Raw genomic sequence first — 17590 nt, 5'->3', positions numbered from 1 at the left:
GAATGAAGATTTCGATAATATTTAAACGAACTAAACTCAAACTCATAAAAAATAAACCAAGCCAAGCTTCAATAATCATACCTTATCAAAGAAGCTTGAACATCCCAAAGCTTGACTTGTTTACCGCCCAAGCATTCACACACTTTGTTCAGTTGCTAGTCCTTCTGGCAGCGACTGGATGACTCATTTCTGTTCCGTTTTCCTTTTCTTGATTCTATGTTATCAAACACAAGGCCCACAAGTAACAAAATCTGGGGGGAGAGAATTAAAATCTTCTCAAAATATAGAAGTTGATTCACAATCTTGAACAAATAACAGTCACTGTTAAGACAGTTGCGATAAACCTGCTGCTGCCGAAAAGCATCAACAAAAATTGCAGCTGCTGAACACTCTGAAAGAAAGCAAATCGAGCTTCTGATCACCTCCTATGTGGCTTAGCTTTAGCTTCGTGGGATCCATCCCCTTTCTTCTTGAGGTAGCCACTTAGAACTCGTTTTGTCCTCGACCACTCCTTCTCGGACTGGGCACTGCGCATGAAGGTGCAGACTTCACCGATGTTAATTTTCGGGATACTTCTCTTCTGTCCCTGGTGGCTGCTCTGATGCTCTCCAACATTGTGATTGCCAGGGGCAGCGTCTGCTCCGTGTGCTCTGAGACTTGTTGATGCTGCAGTTTTCTCAAATACAATGGCTTCTTTGACCTTGACATTCACTGAACTCTCTATGTCAGATTGCATTTTCCTCTTCTTCGGTGCACCAGTAGTCTTGGTGGCTGAATCATTTGCTTTCATCGTCTTCGATGCCGGTAATATAGTGGAAATGCTAAATGTACTGCCACTGGATTGCCCAACAAGATCTCTCCAAGAGGATTTCTGTATCCAAGTGTTGGTTTTTGCCGGCGCAACACTATCTGTGTCAAGTTCAGTTGCATTTTGCAAGGGGAATCTTCATCCAAAATGGCCTCTGGTTTATCATCCTTTACTGTTTTACTTTTCGGCAATATGGAAGCAAACTTGTCGTCAGTCTCTACTGCGATTGATGGGGCTGCTTGGCTTGGTGCAACTTCAGAAGTATCCGCGGATGCAATTATTTGCCTCTTATGAGAATGTGCTGTGTCTCGAAGATGGCCATCTGATGGTAGAGGCTTACTGATCCCCGATTCATGAACCTACAGTACATTAAAGGATGAAATGTTAGCTGTATCTTACTAACGCAAAATAACTTAACTAAGTTTGATGTTGTTTATCGAAAAATCATGTTCATTTATGACACCTTCAGAATCAATCAGATACCTGATGCCCAAGGTTAGTTTTTTTTCCTAGTAACTGCAAAAGCATGTCTTCATTCTGTCCCACGCCAATGTTGGTGACAAGATTGTCTGCATCCTCTTCCAGAGCTTCGTCTGTTTCATTCAATTGAACATCACCAGCAGCAGCATCAACAGCTATCCCTTCTGCCGAAAAGTTCACCATCTCCGGTTTGGGGACTTCATTCCCTTCCTTTTCAAGGAACTTGTTCATCACACTTGTCATTATACTTCTCTCTTTCTTATATGCTGCAGAGTTCAGAGCAGATATGTATGTTTCGTTCGCCATTTCAAACGGGCCACAGTGTTCTTCACAGTCACAAAAATGAATCGGTAGAGGAGGAACTTCGACTCGTTGAAAACTGTACTTGTGCTTCCCTGTTCCTTTAAAGGGCACCGGCTTTACCTATAGCACATCAGTTAGAAGTCAAATTCTTTCTTCCAAATAAAGAGAGTGCTTGGAAAGATTACTAAACTCTTTCTTCCAAATATAAAGAGTGCTTGAATATGGATTCATTTCGATTTTGTAATGATCTCATAAAACAGATAAGTTTTTAAATTTATCACAATATTTCGATTTTAGTTTCAAATCTACCATTAGTCTGCCCATTCGCTGTTAAATTGATGATTGACGATGACATGGTAAAATGCCAAATCTATCTGCTGACTAGGTACTAGTCATGCCACATCATCAACTCAAGTGAAAAGGGAAGATATTGGAAACTAACGTCGACATTGTCTGTAATATCTTTTTTCTATTTAAGTTGTTGACATGGCATGGCTGGTTCCTAGTCAGTACATGCTGTAGACAAATTGACCGATTGCCACATCACCAACATAACACCAATTGATGAACGCAAACAGATGATATTTGAAACTAATACTAAATGTTGTGATTGTTTTAAAAATTGTAAATGTTATCGTAAATGTGAAGTTTCATATAATGGTTGTGATATAACATATCAAATAATAGATTCAACTAACTAGAAGTGGCTCACTGATCATGCCCATAGATAAGAATTTTCTTTTCTTATATGCGAAGAAACGGCACACCTTTCGCAGCTTTGGAAAATATATTTGGAGCTTCGCATTCTCCAGGTTTTGGCATTTTGACTTGTGTGCCAGGATTTCAGACTTATTTGGATGATCCGAACTTTTCTCAGCATTGAGATCATCTAGCACATTTACGCTTGCATCTTCAGCCCACTCTCGCTTCAAGCGAGTGAGATAATGTTCTTTAGCCCTTTCAAGTCGCAGCTTCCCTCCTTTCCAAGCACATCCATTGTACTGCAGGCAATCGAGTTAGAAATCATTTGATGGCTAAACAATTATCTACTAGTTCATCATCTATGTAAGCAGCAGTGGTGGGGAAACAAAATAAAATCTCTTTGATTTATATTATTTGAGAAGTAAAGGGTTTTCACATGGAAACATGAATCTATAAAACAATCCCAAATAAAGGATCGATATAAAATTATATTTATACATTTGAATCGTGTCATATCACTTTTGCATTTTACCTCCGTGAATCAAGTTTCAGTCGAGTTAGATCATGTACTAATATTGGATTGTGTCTAATATTTTTGTGCTAATCCTAGACAAGGAATTTATAAAAGAAACAAGCTTGTGCGACCACCAGTATATATAGGACTTTAATTATCTTTTATGTCTATCAACAAGTTCATTTCGAGTTACGGTTTTACACTGTCTTCTTCCATCCATAATGTTAGGGAAAGATTAGGGGATTACTCAATGAATTTTAAGAAAATAAACCTGTTGAAAGATTTTACTACTCTATCCAACAAATTCACCAAACTTCAACAAGAATATTTCTAAAAAATCATAGCATAAGTCTTCTATGAGACAAATCGAGTGTTAGATGTTGGAGAACTTAATGGCATAAGAAATAGAAGCCTTTATCCTAAACACTTGGGAGAAAAAGGAATGAGATAAATTAGTTCAAGAAAATTACAGCTGCAAAGAGCTTTGCCAAGCTTTTCTCAGAGTTCGGCTCGAAGTCCATGAAAGCAAAGCTCCGACCATCTGAACGCACAAATTCTACATTATGAATCTTGCCCAAGGGCGAGAACGTCGTCTCCATATCAGAAGCTGTCACAGTCGCACTCAATCCACCAATGAAGATCCTTTTGATGGCTGAATCGGCAACTAATGCAGTTGTCACGGCAATCTCTTCTCCTTTTGCCATCTCCAAACCCATTTCCGCCTCCACCTACTATCAGATGCGAACAAATGAAAATGATAAAGCATTAGGAATTAGTAAGATAGGCATAAATTAACAGGCAGTATATGGATAGAAATAAACATTAAGCAGAGTGGAATCGAATTAACAATTGACAATATGAACATTGAAAGATCTAGATATACTCGAGTCTTTGTAGTATCAATCTCAAACACCTCGCGATCTCTCACAGGCAAAGTTACAGCTTGAAGAACAAAATGTAACTTTGCTTGAAGTTCAACTTGTTCGTGATTTCTACGATCGTTAGACGATGAACAATAAAGCTTTTTCGTTTGTCAATGGCGAGCAAAACTCACGATGCCTTACTCAGATATCTTCTCGCCGCTCAAGGATTTTGATTCCTATGGTGAAGAACAGCTGATCCAGCGAAAAACACAGAAATGAAAAAATTGGAAGCGCGAAGTTTACCGTCGGCGCTGAGAAATTCCTACAGAGCTCCCTTCCCCTGATTCGCCGCCGCTGGGTCAGTGCCTTCGGTCGAGAGCGGATGAAAGTGATTTCGCCGTTTCGAAGAAATCTAATCGAAGTCGGGTGCGGTGTTAGGGTTTTCGGAAATTTTGACTCACGGCGGTTTAGTAACGGGTTGTGATCGGCGAAAAAAAAAATCAGAATTTAATTTTTTTTAAAAAAAATCAGTTAATTTCGATTTTAAAATTTTTTATTCGATTAATTCGAATAAATTAAATATTTTATCAATTTAATTTATTTATTTTAAAAAAAATTTAATTAATTTGATTAGTTTGAAAAAATTTGATCATTTTAATTGAATATTCACCCCCTAACCTCCCAATCGATTTGAGAACATTGCCCCCGAGGCATAGCTGAGTTGGTTACGACGTAGCAGAGTTGTAGAAGAGGGCAAGGGTTCGAATCCTGACGAAGCCAGGCATTTACCTCCTCACAAATGGTCGTGGGACTGACCGTGTGGGACCGTTAAGATGACAAATTCCACCTTTATGCAGAAGATTTGAGGACACCCTTCGTCCAACTCTTTTCTCCGATCCTCAGGGGAAGAGGATCACAACACATTGGTTCACCAAGTTTACTGTGAAGGTAACTTCATTGTGCATTCTCATGATTACAACTCATTTAAAAGCTCATGATATTATCCATTTTAAATCTAAATTTTTATAATTTTATTTTTAAATTTTATTCAAAAGATGTTATATCACTAGTTTTTCTATTGTATAAATTTATAATTTTTTATATTTTTTCAATGTGAAACGTGAATTATTTCTAGTCACAACAATTACAACGTAATGTTTCCTTTTTCTAACATTTTCAAAATTTAATCTTCTAATGCAATCTAGTTTTTCATTGGGGGCATTTCCTCAAACACTTGCTTCGTGTACTTCATGCGGTTTGGTAATTTCCAGTCGAGAGTTCGCCGGAGAGTGCGCTGGCGGATCGCTTCCCTCCCCGCAAAAGCAAACAAATCCCTTCTCGATATCGCTTTCCATGGGACTACACGCAGAGGCGGTCGGAGGCGTTCGCTTCCCGATGCTCCAGCGCCGCCTCAGAGCCGGAAGCCTCGTCGAACCCGGCGTCCTCATCTCCTCGCCGGCGTTCCTGCTCGTCGGCAGCGGAGATACGGGCGAGGGAAACCCCTCCGCCCCCCTCCTCGGTATCTCAATCACAAGATCCCCTTTTGGTCGGGCCGAAGAACTCGAAGGGGCTTCACTCGTTTGCTGCTGGTCCGATCGCAAGGCGGGCGATGCATTGATTGGAATTTCTGATCCGGCGACGAGGTAATTAGGGTTTAGGATTGGGAATGGTTCGGCGACGATAGGGCTCCGACAGAGAGGGCAAGTAGAGTGGGAGTGGAACCACTTGTCGATGCACCCGCGGTGGAAGCCGTGGCCGCACTTGGGCAGGATCCGAGCCGCCTCGCCGTCGGTGAGCTCGCAGATGCACACGGCGCACTCGATCCCGTTCCCAAAGTCCGAGGCGCGGTAGACGGAGACAGGGATCGATCGGAGGACGGTAGCGTCGAGGCCGCGTGGGAGAACGGAGGAGGCGCCGTGGTCGGAGGCGGAGAAGACGAGGACGTGGGGGCGGCGCAGGTGGCGCTTGGTGTAGAGGTAGAGAAGCAAGACGAAGGAGACGACGAGGAAGAGGAAGATGATCGCAGCCAGCAGGAACGTGTAGCTGGCCTGGTCTACGGCGGCGTCGGCGGAGGAGTCGTCGACGTCGGGATCGCCGTGCTCCGCCATGGCTCGGCCAGCGATATATCGGGAAACCGGTTTATATAGGGAGGTGATGACGTAATTATTACGTCAATATGTAGTCAACTCAAAATCACCATTTATCAATATTATAACCAATTTTTTAATCTATATATTCAAATTAAAATTATTTTTTATATATGTTGAAAATAGACTAATTATTATTATTAGATGAAATTTACTGATATATAGATATTTATTTATTTGTCATAATTGATCCTTTCCATTTTAATTAATTCTAGACATTATTTTTTAAACAATAAATCGGTTGGCCCAAATTAGTTTCTTCTACGCGCAAAATTATGAGTCATGGTCAACAAGTCAGCAGCGTTGACTTGGACTTTGGCTCGATGAGTCAAGAGTTACTTCCAAGTTAAGCTAGCTCTTTTATTCTTTTTCTATATTTTCTATCAAATAAAAGTTTTTAAATATTATTATAAATAATAATTGTTTTGGCTAGATGTCGTAGACGGTCAAATCATCAGTCAAGGATATGTCACCTCACTCGTCGTCGATCCCGCCGGCTAAAGAACCTATGAAGGGAAGTTGAACGATCGGATTAACTGGGTGCCGGGGATTCTCGACAGACTACTCCGACACTCAAGTGAGTAAAGAGAAGCAATGAAGAAGATGAAGTATGTGAAGTAGCTTTAGTCGAGAGAGAGTCTTTCATACCTACGGAGGAGCTTATATACTCACCAAAGAGAACATTCCTACTGACACGGAGGGCAGACTGTTGTTGTATCTGAGGAGAAATATTCTGTGAATTGCTGACAAGTGAGCCGATAGCATAGCATCTGGGGAACCAAGTCTGCAAACCTCGTAACCGTCCTATGATTCGATTGTGGGGATTACTCTTATCTTTTAGTTGTAGGTAAAGACACGGAAGGATCTAGGGAATCAGACCTGATAATCTAGTAACAGCCCTGATCCTTTAGCAGAGTTCGCACGCTTAATTGTCTTATAGTGCTGGGATGGCTGAGAGGGACCAAGCCAGAGTCGGGTAGAGTGGTCGGGCCTGCTAAGACTGAGAGATCGAGGCGATTAAGGCCAAGAATGAGGCTGAGTAGCCAAGCCGATCGAGGTCGAGAACGAGACCGAGCGATTGAGAACAAGGTCGAGTGATCGAGACGGTCAAGGTCGAACTGGCCAAGTAGCTGAGAACGAGGCTGAGCGGCCGAGACGGTTGAGAGCATGGCCGAGTGACCAAGACGAGTGACATGGCGGTTGGGCCAGTCAACCGTGGTTTGACCATTGACCTCTTGATTTGTCATATCAGCTTGATCCTTGACTTTCTTTGCCATGTAAGACTAATAAGGATCCACCGTATAAATAATAAAACCTATAAATTTTTATATAATATTTTTTGATTCAATTTTCTTTCATTCCATGGTAAATCCAACCAAAATGCTTTAAAACATATATTTAAAAAACAATTCTGAAAGAAAGAAAGAAAGGAAGGGAAATGTTTCATAGATATGCATACAAGAGTTGGTTCCATATATCAGGGACTCCGGGCAAACACCAGTGGATGCAATCGGCATATCGAAGTGGATTCTTCTTTTGCTCATCCGATAAAACTTTGCCGTCCAACTGAGTGTACACCGAGACATGGGCATCGATCCGGTAATCTGTTAGTTGTGTTATGTTGAGGACCGTCACCGGCACCTTCATCCTCTCTATAACGTCGGTCACCACTTCCATCATTTGCTTGTCGGTGCCGCTTCCCGAAAAGCCTCTTTGTGCCACTGGCATTGTCTCTTTGAAACATTGGATTCCATCCTCGTTGCCCCAATCCGAGCTCCTACAATTGGTTCATGATCATTCATAAACACAAACTTACTGTTTTAGAAGGGCGGGAAACAAATTCAAATTCAAATTACCTCAAGTGAGACGGCGACATTGTGGCAAAGAAGACTCTTGTGGTGTTAGGATTGATCGAGGAATCGACCCAATTAGCCCATGTCTTGAGTCCAAGTTTATAGGCAATCCTAACATCTAGTTCTTCATAACCTTTCTCTCCGTTCGCGAATGAACCCCACCTGCCATTGACGAAAAGGTCACAATGCTAACACCATGAACGAGTTTGCGAACGATAAGATGATTGAAAACTCACGAGCTTTTTATGCTTTGGCCACTCATCCACCATGTGTAGCTACTGAAGACGAAAATGTCCACCCCTACCCAACTCCGAGCATGGTGGGCAATGGAGTCCACTTGTAGAATTCTTTTGTTAGGGTCGGTAATGATGTATTTATCAGTGTTGGAATCAACAAGAAATGGTGTCCAATAGAACTCGATCGTCATGTTGTAATCCTAAGTTTTGTAATCATAAATAAATTCGATCTTAAAAGAAGAAGAAGAAGAAAAACAGAAACAAAGAAAGAATCATGAGAGGTCGAATAACACCTTTGCTTTGAACATACAATTGCCTTCGTTCCTCTTGATGAGTTTCCGTTTCGGAGGTATGTGAGCTTGTATCAAGCACACAAATGATTGCCATTGAGCTCTTTGCATCGAGTCTCCCACGAACATCAACCTTTTCCCTCTCAACTTTCGAAGCACATTTTCAACATTAAATCTATATAAAAGAGAGAAGAATCGATAACATATTTTGGTGAATTGCGTTAAACTTAACCATGAATCGATCGATCATCACCTTGGCAATGTGCAATCGTCCAACTCCCACTCCCAATACAAGTACTTGTCCTCCGGCCTCCCGTTCCTCTTGCACACCAATTGTTTGTCTAAGTAAGGGCAGCTTTCGTCGGTGTAGAGCATCTCCTTGGAGCTATTGAACACCCACTTTCCTTCAGTGACACTGCACTTCTTTCGGTTGAACTCAATTTTGTCTTCCTCATCAATTACAGCTTCGTTAGTCTCGCGTGAACTGGCATCCCTCTCTGAAGAAGAGGAGGAGGAGGAGGAGGAGGAGGAGGCTTTGGGGGGTTTCAAGGTGGATGTACCAGTGAGCACGCGAAGGTCCTCCGTGAAAGTTACACTCATCAAGACGATGACGGCGATGATGATGATCGTGAGGGAGAGGGGAGTCTTCCCCTTGGGTGGTATCTTCATAATTGGGGAGGAGTGAATGAGCGAGGTGATGGAGCAAGAGCAAGATGCTCTAGGGGTTTATAGTTGTAGTTGGTGGCATTGAGTAGGAGTGAAGTTAAAGGCAAGTGGACTTGGCTCTTGCACCAACTACTTTAATTGCCATTTTGAACTTGATTCTTCGATTTTGGAAAACGATGATGTAAAAGGTAGTGTCTAGTAGTGCTTATTTGATACCATGGTTGATAAGGTCTATGTATGAACTAATCGAATCGATTGGCAAATCATAAGTTGATCAAGTGTGATCGCCGGATATTAAGGTAGTCTTTCATCATAAAGATATCTCTATGTTAGTGAAAAGGAAAAATCATCGAGTTTGGAGATGAGAATCAAATAAATTGTCGTCGTAGATATTGGAGAATAAGTAAATCGACTCTATTTTTTTCGATTGTTATCTCGTATTGTATGCGATATGGCATGTAAATGTATATCGCCAATGTGAGAATTTGAATTCTATGTGTGACCAAAAGAAAGGAAGAGTGATGTGATATTTAAACAGACTAAAGTAGTTGATGCTTGTGTTGGATCAAATTGAAGAATCATATGGTTGGTTGGTGGAAAGGTAGAGAAAGGTCTCCTTTTCTAACTAATTTAATTTAGAGAAAATAAAAATAAATTTAAAAAGTATATATGTATATATATATACTCATCCATCAATGGACAATCTATGAGCATCCATCAATGGACAATCTATGAGCACCTACTCATGTGACAAATTAACTTGATATTTTAAAATAAATAGAATTTAAGATTTAAGATTTTAGAGATGAAAAGTTGTTCAAATTTGATTTTCAATTCTCACATAAAAAAATTAAAATTTAAAAAATAATAATAATAATAATTTTAATCATAGAAATGGATTGCTTGTAATGGATAAGTAGAATAATTGAAAATTATAAAAAGGAGATTAAAATGAAAACATTTTTCTTTGTAAATCTTCTTGGCGAATCCAATTCATACACATCAATCACTCAATGGACAATTGTCCATAGGATTGCTATTTGCATGTGCAATGCTAGATGGGATAAGTAGAATAATTGAAAATTATAAATAGGAGATTAAAAATGAAAACATTTTTCTCTTGTAAATCTTCTTTTTTGTTGCGTTTTACCCATCCGTATTCCAATCGATCGGACACATCAATCACTCAATGGACAATTGATCTAATTGATAGGACCAAAGACACCTCTAAAAAATCTTTATTTGCATGTGCAATGCTAAGCTTTCAAGGGGCATGTTGTCCAACCTGTGGACCAACCAGTTTCTGTGGCCTTTCTCACAGATGATAAACCGACCGTCGAAACCACTAAAATGACGAATACCTTTTAAAATAAAGATCACCTTTTCCGACATGTCAAACCTGTGGAGGTGGTGGATGTTTCACCCACATCAAGTGCCATGAAAGGTCTACATAATGAAAAATTCCATTAACTAAAATATCATCAAATGTACCAACATTCAATTGACTAAAAGCTCATCCAATATAACAGGCCTACATGATAAACTTTAACTAAACTATTGAGGAATAAATTGTTTTCTTGAAAAGAGAAAAAAAAACAAGTATCCAACTTGTTCCTAATCTCAACTGCGACAAACAAAGCATTCATTGTAACTAATGAAGAGTAAAGTTGATAGATAACTGATAGGATACAGTGAGTCGATGAAGGAAAGAGAGAGAAAAAAATAAGTATATAATAATACACTTATTTTAAGTTCAAAGTTTGCCACAAAAGATCAAGTACACGGAACCATTGGCACCTTCCATCAGAGTTGGCTAAAAGAAATCGCTCAAGGATACAGTTGAAGCAAACGAAGTTGAACTGTATATCAACCTCAATCATTGCCTTTATTGTTCCTGTGGACAGAATGCACAAGGTTATAGCGTGCTTGGCTGAATCAGGAAGGTAACCACTGTTGCATGTATGCACTTGGTATCAGACTTGTGGGTTAGTACAGCAACTCTTGGAAAACTGGATCAACACTATGTCTCCATTTTCCATGGTACAAATCGAGAAGCTTCTCGGCTGGAGTTATGCCTGTTGAACAAAAAAGGATTACTCATACAAAGTGATTATTAGAAGTATAGATGCTTAAACTGTTAAAGAATTATGCAGTGGTGCTCGTTAATTGTTGCGTGATGGGATTATTTAAGAGTTTCACTAAGAAACTCAGTGTCTATATTTATCGTCGAAGTAATTTGTCATTTTGTTTGTTGCTAGGTTGATTTTTCATTTGCTTCAAAATGATAGCCACTTGAGAAGGAAATTTTGTGATCAGCATTTAGGAAGAAAAAGATGTCACTTGTAATTCACATGCATGCATGTATTATGGGATGGACCAGTCTGAGGATAGCAACACTAGCAGAAAGTTGATAGAAAACAAGACTTGTGGAAAAGTTGAAATTAAGTGAATATGTGAAAGGTGTAAAAAAATAGAGGGAGGCCAAAGGAATATGAATCAATGTAATAAAGAATGATTTAGCTAGTGATACACCCTCGAGTAGAGCTCGATGGAGTTGTATCATTCTTGTAACTGAAACCTAATACTTGGTGCAAACACAACTTGATGATGCCAATGATGATGATATGCACAAGAGAAACACAAATTGATCACACAACTACACTAATACATTGAATATGACCATGGATGAGACTTAAGAGGGGTTATGATGCAAAAGGTGTTTACCTGTCCCAACAATCTCAGTGACTTCGTTTAAAAAACCTACTTCTTTATATCCTCTTCTTTGGAGTCCATCCTGCAAGATTGTATACAAGACACTTGTGAGCTTCATATTCTAAAATTATATGCATTTCCAAGCATTTAATACAATTAGTTGTGAACTGATTAACCTTAGCCAACTTCAGAACTTGTTCAGCGACATGTCTTAGTGTCCCATCTCGGAATGGTGTCTTCAAACCAGTCACAGGAACCTGTTGAGTAAACATCATAATAAATTAATAACAATTTCCTCAAGAATCACATAGTACTTATGCATATGGCAATCGGTTGCTCATTATATAATGTGAACTTCTAGTAGTTATGCATAAGACCAAATACAACTAGAAAGTAGAAACCATGTTCTAGACATGCATAGTGTGGCTTGTAGGCTATGATGTTCCAATTATCTATTGCACCTGTTTACGTAGCATCTCTCTTTCCTCCTGAGTCCAATCAAAGGTCAGATCCAAAACATTTTGTAAGGCAACTTCATCATACAGCAAGCCTACCTGCACAAGCGACAATTTGGGGCAACCAGAAAATCCATCACCTAATTCTTTAAAAAAATAAAATTAATCTTAGAAATACTTGTTGATTCTAGAAATACCCAAAAGGCAGGCAAGGCACATAGTCTCCTCCAAGGACCACCATCAGCGCCCCTCATTTCCAAGTATCTTTTTAATCTGACCTGTAAACAAGGAGTGGATAGCAATCATTCTCTATTAAAAGAAAAGAAAATTTGATTACATACGATGATGTTGCCAAACATACCTCAGGGAATATAGTCGTTAGGTGATTCTCCCAATCATTCAGTGTTGGAAGCACTCCTGGAAGTGAAGGAAGTTTTCCTTGCATGAAGTCCTGCAGATATATGATTTGAGAGATTGCAATCACTAATTTTCTCACACAAAGTTCATATGCAGAAAGAAATAGTCTACAATTCATACTGCATACTTTTCAATGAGTTCTAAGAAAGGTATGAAGGACCACATAAGAAGGTAGATCAAGTGCAGATAGGAACCTTGAAGGACATCCCAGTACAATTGACATACTTCTTATTCCGGTAGACAAAGTACATAGGAACATCTAGAGCATAGTCAACATATCGTTCAAATCTGTGAAAAGTAGAATGAAGGTGGTTACAAAAGTCAAGTACACATTCAGTTCAGTAAGAAGCTAATATACAATAGTATGTTTAAATGATGCACCATAGATAACTGTCAGGTTAAATCCCCAAGAACAAAACATACTTCTAAAATAATCATATGCTGATAAAAATTAATTGAGGGGCAGCAGAGTTCTACAAATAATACGAAATAATGAATTTATTAAGGCGAAAGTAATAGCTAATCATATGATACATGGAGTTTAGTATTGCAGCAGAACTACCTTAGTTTCTCTATTGAGGACAATTATGATGTATGTCACACAAATTGCACAAAATTAGCATGCAACTAGAGGAATTTCTAATTGAAGCACCATTAGAGCTATTGCTCACTGTTGTATATCACTTTATTGTACAGGGATCTATAACTTAGCATCTCTCACCCAATTCCTTTTTTATCAGTATCTCTCATGTCTGCGAATCTTCATAATTCCATATCCAATACCAAATTTATACTCCAGCCTTTTTAGTTACCAAAAAAGACCAAACAACCATTTCCACTGTCACTTATAAAAGCACAGAAGCAAACAAAAGACTTACCCAAAAGAATCATCAAAAACAAAAGGCAACATTCCAGTTCGGTTATTGTCAGTGTCAGTCCATATTTGGCTGCAATATACAAACAGCAATGATTACTCAAAATGAATTCACATTGGCCAAGTAAGATTAAACATAATGCAGGAGCTACATGATGGTAATAGTAACCTTCTCATGCTCAAATAACCATTGGGCTTTCCTTCAGTGAAAGGCGAGTTAGCAAATATTGCTGTTGCAATCTGGTTCGGTAACAAGTTAGAAAAGATTAGTAAAAATAACAAATATTTTAGATGAAAGAAGATAGTACCCACAGGTTGCAAAGCAAGACCAGCACGGAACTTCCTTATCATGTCTGATTCAGAACTGAAGTCAAGATTAACCTGTTTGTATCAATATTCATGTAAGTATCTCATAGTTCAGAGCAATATAAGTTGAATAAACTGCAAGAATACTGTGGAGTGAAGCCCAGGAATAAAGAAAGCATTGGAATATTGAAAAGTATAATAATGGAAGGATGGCATAGCATATTTCTATGACATAAAGGTAACATACCTGAACTGTACAAGTCCGGAACATCATGTCAAGTCCAAGAGAACCAACTTTTGGCATGTAATTCCTCATAATCTCGTACCTTCCCTGTGAAGAATTTATCTCAATAATCCTATTAACTTAAAGTACTCAAGAAGCTTTTGAACATGGTTGTGAATTTATTAAATAATGACCAGTAGATGTTGCTAGTAAGTCATAGGACAAAGAATCAGCATTTAATGATTCATTCTCGCATATGCTTCGCTATTATTTGGGGGTATTGATATGATAAAAAGTACCCAAGTAATAAGTTCAAGTCCATTAGTTGATTCCAAGTAGTGAAGCAAATTATGACAGCCAACTTGCAACAAAACTTCTTATCAACAATAGAGATCTGATAGGCAAGTAAAAAAACACAAGTCGACCCACACATTGTGAAAGAGAAAGTGTTTTCATATCTTAATTTTATAATCTTATTCTTTACAAATAAATAAATATGAGAAAAAAAACTGAGAGTAATGGGAAAAGCAATTATCTGAGAGTAATGGTTCTTCAAATGCAACTGAGGGTAATGGCATGCACACATATAATAGAAAATCATGTCATATCAATATTTTATTGGTAACCAACATCCAAACACGCTTCATTGATAAGCAATTATCTGCATGGGAAAAGCTGGTTTGGACTGTAAAGATAAGTAAATATTTCAACAAACATGCACTTTAATAAGAACAATTTAGCAGTCCACTGAGTGTGATCACAAAGTATTGTAGTATAGATAAATTATTGGAGCATAAATTAGGCACGCCAAATAGCATGAAAACCCAATATTAAACAGATTTAAGATACACCAATATAAGACAAGTACCTTGGGCATTACAGGAATGTCATTGAGCCTCCACTTTGGCTGAAATCCAATTCCTAAAAATCCAATTCCCATTTCCTCAGCCACTGCTTTCACCTTTAAAAAAGAAAAATAATAATAAAATCAAGAGCAGTTCATATGCAAATTAGTTGAATGCTTGTCATTCTGCAACATGCAAATTTTTTTATCTTGTGGAGGCACATGCGTAAGAGCAGAGAATGAAAACAAAAAGAACTTGCATCTAATATGTAGAACAATTAATGCATAATAAGTTTGAGATGTAACTGGTATAACATAAGCAAATATACTGTTGAAAATTTTAAATCTTAGAGAATATCTGGTTCCTATAAAGGCAATAGAACATCAAAGCTTAACACTTAATCAAACTATAGAGAAATTCAGAAATGATGTCAAAAAATGATAGTTCGTTATGGATTTACTCTAAAATCAAACGAGTCATCTGAAATTTTTCCTAAAATATTTGATTTTTTTCCAAGTATTATATGTAAAAACTTTTGTGACGGAGAGATTCCTTAAGAAAGTTTACACAATACAGAATTCTTCAGGTGGATATAGTACAAGTGAAAGTTTTTATTAACTCAGCACTCTTAACCTAAACACTCTTTAAGGACAGAATTAACTCAAAAATTCATGGCTAAGAGCAACCAATTATACAAGAAACTAACCTGATAGAGGTGTGAATTAACCTCAGCACAAGTTTGATGTAGCGTTTCAAGTGGAGCACCACTAAGCTCAAATTGACCACCAGGCTCCAAAGAAACACTTTGTTTGCCCTGCATGGAAGCCAAGCCTTTTAACTAAAAATGTTGTAGAAAATACAAGGCCATGAACCTTAATATTCTAATTATTTGACAGATTCAAGCTCTATTAGAACAATAATTTGATTGCCGAAAAGAAATCAAAAGACTAAATTGAAATGTCAGAGAAGCAAGTTAGACTCCCTGTATAAGATAACAAGATACTTTGGATTTTGTAAGCAGATTTTCATTCACTAAGCAATCTTAAACACTTAAAGAGAAACATTTTATCACCTGCTTGAGACCAATAATGTATTTCTCTTCCATGACTTTATCCCAATCAAATCTCTCTGCTAAACCATTTAGCAAGTCTGCAATCTGCTCATAATTCATTGGGCGCAAAGTTTCAACTTCAAAACCAAACTTTTCGTGTTCAGTACCAATTCTGTTTCAGCAAAAAAAAAAACGCACAAGTTACCAACTTCCTTAAAGATTAAAAAAAGACTGCTCGAATATTTCTAGTTAAGACCAAGATGCATTTATCATAACAATATGACCAACGAGTGTGAAATGTCTCCGTAAACTTCAAAAATAAACAACGAGACATCCCTTCCATATGGAATAGGAAAAATGAAACAACTCAACAAGAAAGTATGAGGAAATCATTTTTCATAAGAAACAACAACAATAAACTATTGGTTCCTAGAGGTCAGCTCCATGGATCTTTTCTTACCATTGACCTCTATGTAAGGAAATGAATGGAAAAAAAAACAAATTCATAAACAAGAAGCTTTAATTAAGGAAATAAAAGCAGTTTATTCAGGGTACATAAAAATCATAAATGGACAAGATTAATTTGCAATATTAATACGAAGGAAAAAAATCTTCTTTCTTCCTGTACTTCACAAGGATACTAGGACAGTACCAAATACAACCAGCCAAGTCTTTCTCAACTGAGATAATTAACAGGAAATATATTTAGTTCCTATATAATTCTATATACTAATCATTCAAAGAAAACTTTAACAAAATTACATCAATAGAGATCCTGTACAAACTTCTGTACATCAAATGCATGATCAGCGGCAATCCATATTTATTCATCAACGATCCCAGAGAGTACATACCTCCATTTCTCCTTGGGCTTGCAACCCGAAGCGAGATACCCCACAAGATCGTCTTTTGTCAGCGGCTCCGTCATGATCACGGCATCATCCGTCGGAGGGCTCGCAGCAACAACCACACTCTTCCCTCTCCCGGACACGAAACGAAACCCTCGAAACTTCCTCTTACCATGAAATCCGAATCCCTCGGAACTATTCCCCCGCGCTCGAATCTCCCTCTGTCTCAAAGCACCGCCCTCCGGTTCGGAGCTCGCGGAGAGGACCCCCGAGCAACGGACTCGCGCGACGTGCAAGCCGCAGACGGTCGCCATTTCTCCTCCGCTCCAAAACCTGAAGCAGAACGTTCAAATCACCCCCATCAAATCAAGAAGACAGCCTTTTATAGAAAAAAAAAAGCGATTACCAGTAGGGTTTGCCTCGATTCGCAGAGGAGTTGGGGTTTCCGCCTTCGAGGAGAGAGACGATGGAATCAAAAAGCGGAAGGTAGTCAGAAGACGGCACGGAGAAGGTATAAATACCTCTTAGATCTCCAAACGCAACTCTCGGATCCGGTACAATGTCCGCTTTGTGCAACTCGCCTTATCCAATGCCAAGTCAACGAGGAAAAAGAATCTTAAAAAGCCTATAAATTGTAATCGACTTAATCAGCTCCAATTTAAATCAATTGTCTTTTTCCAAATAATTAACTAGCATTAAATGAATTTGCTATATAAATTGACTTGGTATAAAATATAATCTTTTTATATTTTATCAACTAACGATATGAATAAGGTGACGAATTCAATTTTTTTAGCTCATCCTTGTAATATAATTTTACATTTATCGAATGACTCTTGAATTCAACTTTTTTATCGTAATTTTTTGCTCATCCTTATAGTATAATTTTATATGATAAATTTTATTTTTTTATAAAGAAAATTTATTTTAAAGTATTTTGTATAAAATATTTAATCAATTTGTGCGGAAAGTGAAAGAAAGGGTCCCTCCCCACCAA

General features: G+C 38.2%; 4 protein-coding genes across 4 annotated transcripts; all 4 read right to left on the bottom strand.

The window, feature by feature from the left end:
* Positions 1–265: 265 nt before the first annotated feature.
* On the bottom strand, positions 266–4091 carry LOC141823531 (protein REPRESSOR OF SILENCING 3). Its single transcript, XM_074710831.1, is given in 6 exon segments — positions 266–936; positions 939–1167; positions 1292–1711; positions 2359–2592; positions 3278–3535; positions 3974–4091. Coding segments are annotated over 5 exon segments (1647 nt in total). The 5' UTR covers positions 3524–3535; positions 3974–4091; the 3' UTR covers positions 266–418.
* Positions 4092–4824: 733 nt separating this feature from the next.
* On the bottom strand, positions 4825–5778 carry LOC141825391 (RING-H2 finger protein ATL2-like). The gene has a single exon (XM_074712775.1). It carries the CDS (start codon positions 5776–5778, stop codon positions 4897–4899), a length of 882 nt encoding a protein of 293 aa, XP_074568876.1. The 3' UTR covers positions 4825–4896.
* Positions 5779–7182: 1404 nt separating this feature from the next.
* On the bottom strand, positions 7183–8885 carry LOC141825471 (protein trichome birefringence-like 3). The gene is made up of 5 exons (XM_074712855.1): positions 8450–8885; positions 8200–8371; positions 7907–8106; positions 7674–7832; positions 7183–7594 (listed from the first exon to the last, which is right to left on the bottom strand). Exons 1-5 carry the CDS (start codon positions 8863–8865, stop codon positions 7261–7263), a joined length of 1281 nt encoding a protein of 426 aa, XP_074568956.1. The 5' UTR covers positions 8866–8885; the 3' UTR covers positions 7183–7260.
* A 1602-nt stretch (positions 8886–10487) lies between these two features.
* Positions 10488–17067, bottom strand: LOC141824458 (glutamate--cysteine ligase A, chloroplastic). Its single transcript, XM_074711753.1, has 16 exons — positions 17000–17067; positions 16600–16926; positions 15767–15917; positions 15401–15508; positions 14718–14810; positions 13874–13957; positions 13633–13701; positions 13490–13560; positions 13325–13393; positions 12641–12734; positions 12391–12480; positions 12227–12307; positions 12036–12128; positions 11751–11831; positions 11587–11656; positions 10488–10937 (listed from the first exon to the last, which is right to left on the bottom strand). The coding sequence occupies exons 2-16, from the start codon at positions 16905–16907 to the stop codon at positions 10849–10851; spliced, it is 1551 nt and encodes a 516-aa protein (XP_074567854.1). The 5' UTR covers positions 16908–16926; positions 17000–17067; the 3' UTR covers positions 10488–10848.
* Between the last annotated feature and the right edge of the window lie 523 nt (positions 17068–17590).

The sequence above is a fragment of the Curcuma longa genome, chromosome 3 (genome assembly GCF_044706935.1).
Source record: "Curcuma longa cultivar G26 ecotype Majalengka, Jawa Barat chromosome 3, ITB_CL_G26_1.1, whole genome shotgun sequence".
In the NCBI taxonomy this organism is placed as follows: domain Eukaryota; kingdom Viridiplantae; phylum Streptophyta; class Magnoliopsida; order Zingiberales; family Zingiberaceae; genus Curcuma; species Curcuma longa.
The sequence above is the reverse complement of the archived record's forward strand: the minus strand, read 5'-3'. Positions and strand labels throughout refer to the sequence as shown.

Excerpts from the sequence above, each read along its gene's own strand:
- LOC141824458 (XM_074711753.1), bottom strand. The coding sequence starts at position 16,907 with ATGGCGACCGTCTGCGGCTTGCACGTCGCGCGAGTCCGTTGCTCGGGG. Across the intron at positions 12,481-12,640 it reads GTACTGGGATGTCCTTCAAG|GACTTCATGCAAGGAAAACT; the intron begins GTTCCTATCTGC and ends ATATATCTGCAG. Across the intron at positions 12,129-12,226 it reads GTGCCTTGCCTGCCTTTTGG|GTAGGCTTGCTGTATGATGA; the intron begins GTATTTCTAGAA and ends TCGCTTGTGCAG.
- LOC141825471 (XM_074712855.1), bottom strand. The coding sequence starts at position 8,865 with ATGAAGATACCACCCAAGGGGAAGACTCCCCTCTCCCTCACGATCATC. Across the intron at positions 7,833-7,906 it reads GGCCAAAGCATAAAAAGCTC|GTGGGGTTCATTCGCGAACG; the intron begins GTGAGTTTTCAA and ends CGTCAATGGCAG. Across the intron at positions 7,595-7,673 it reads ATGTCGCCGTCTCACTTGAG|GAGCTCGGATTGGGGCAACG; the intron begins GTAATTTGAATT and ends AACCAATTGTAG.
- LOC141825391 (XM_074712775.1), bottom strand. The coding sequence starts at position 5,778 with ATGGCGGAGCACGGCGATCCCGACGTCGACGACTCCTCCGCCGACGCC.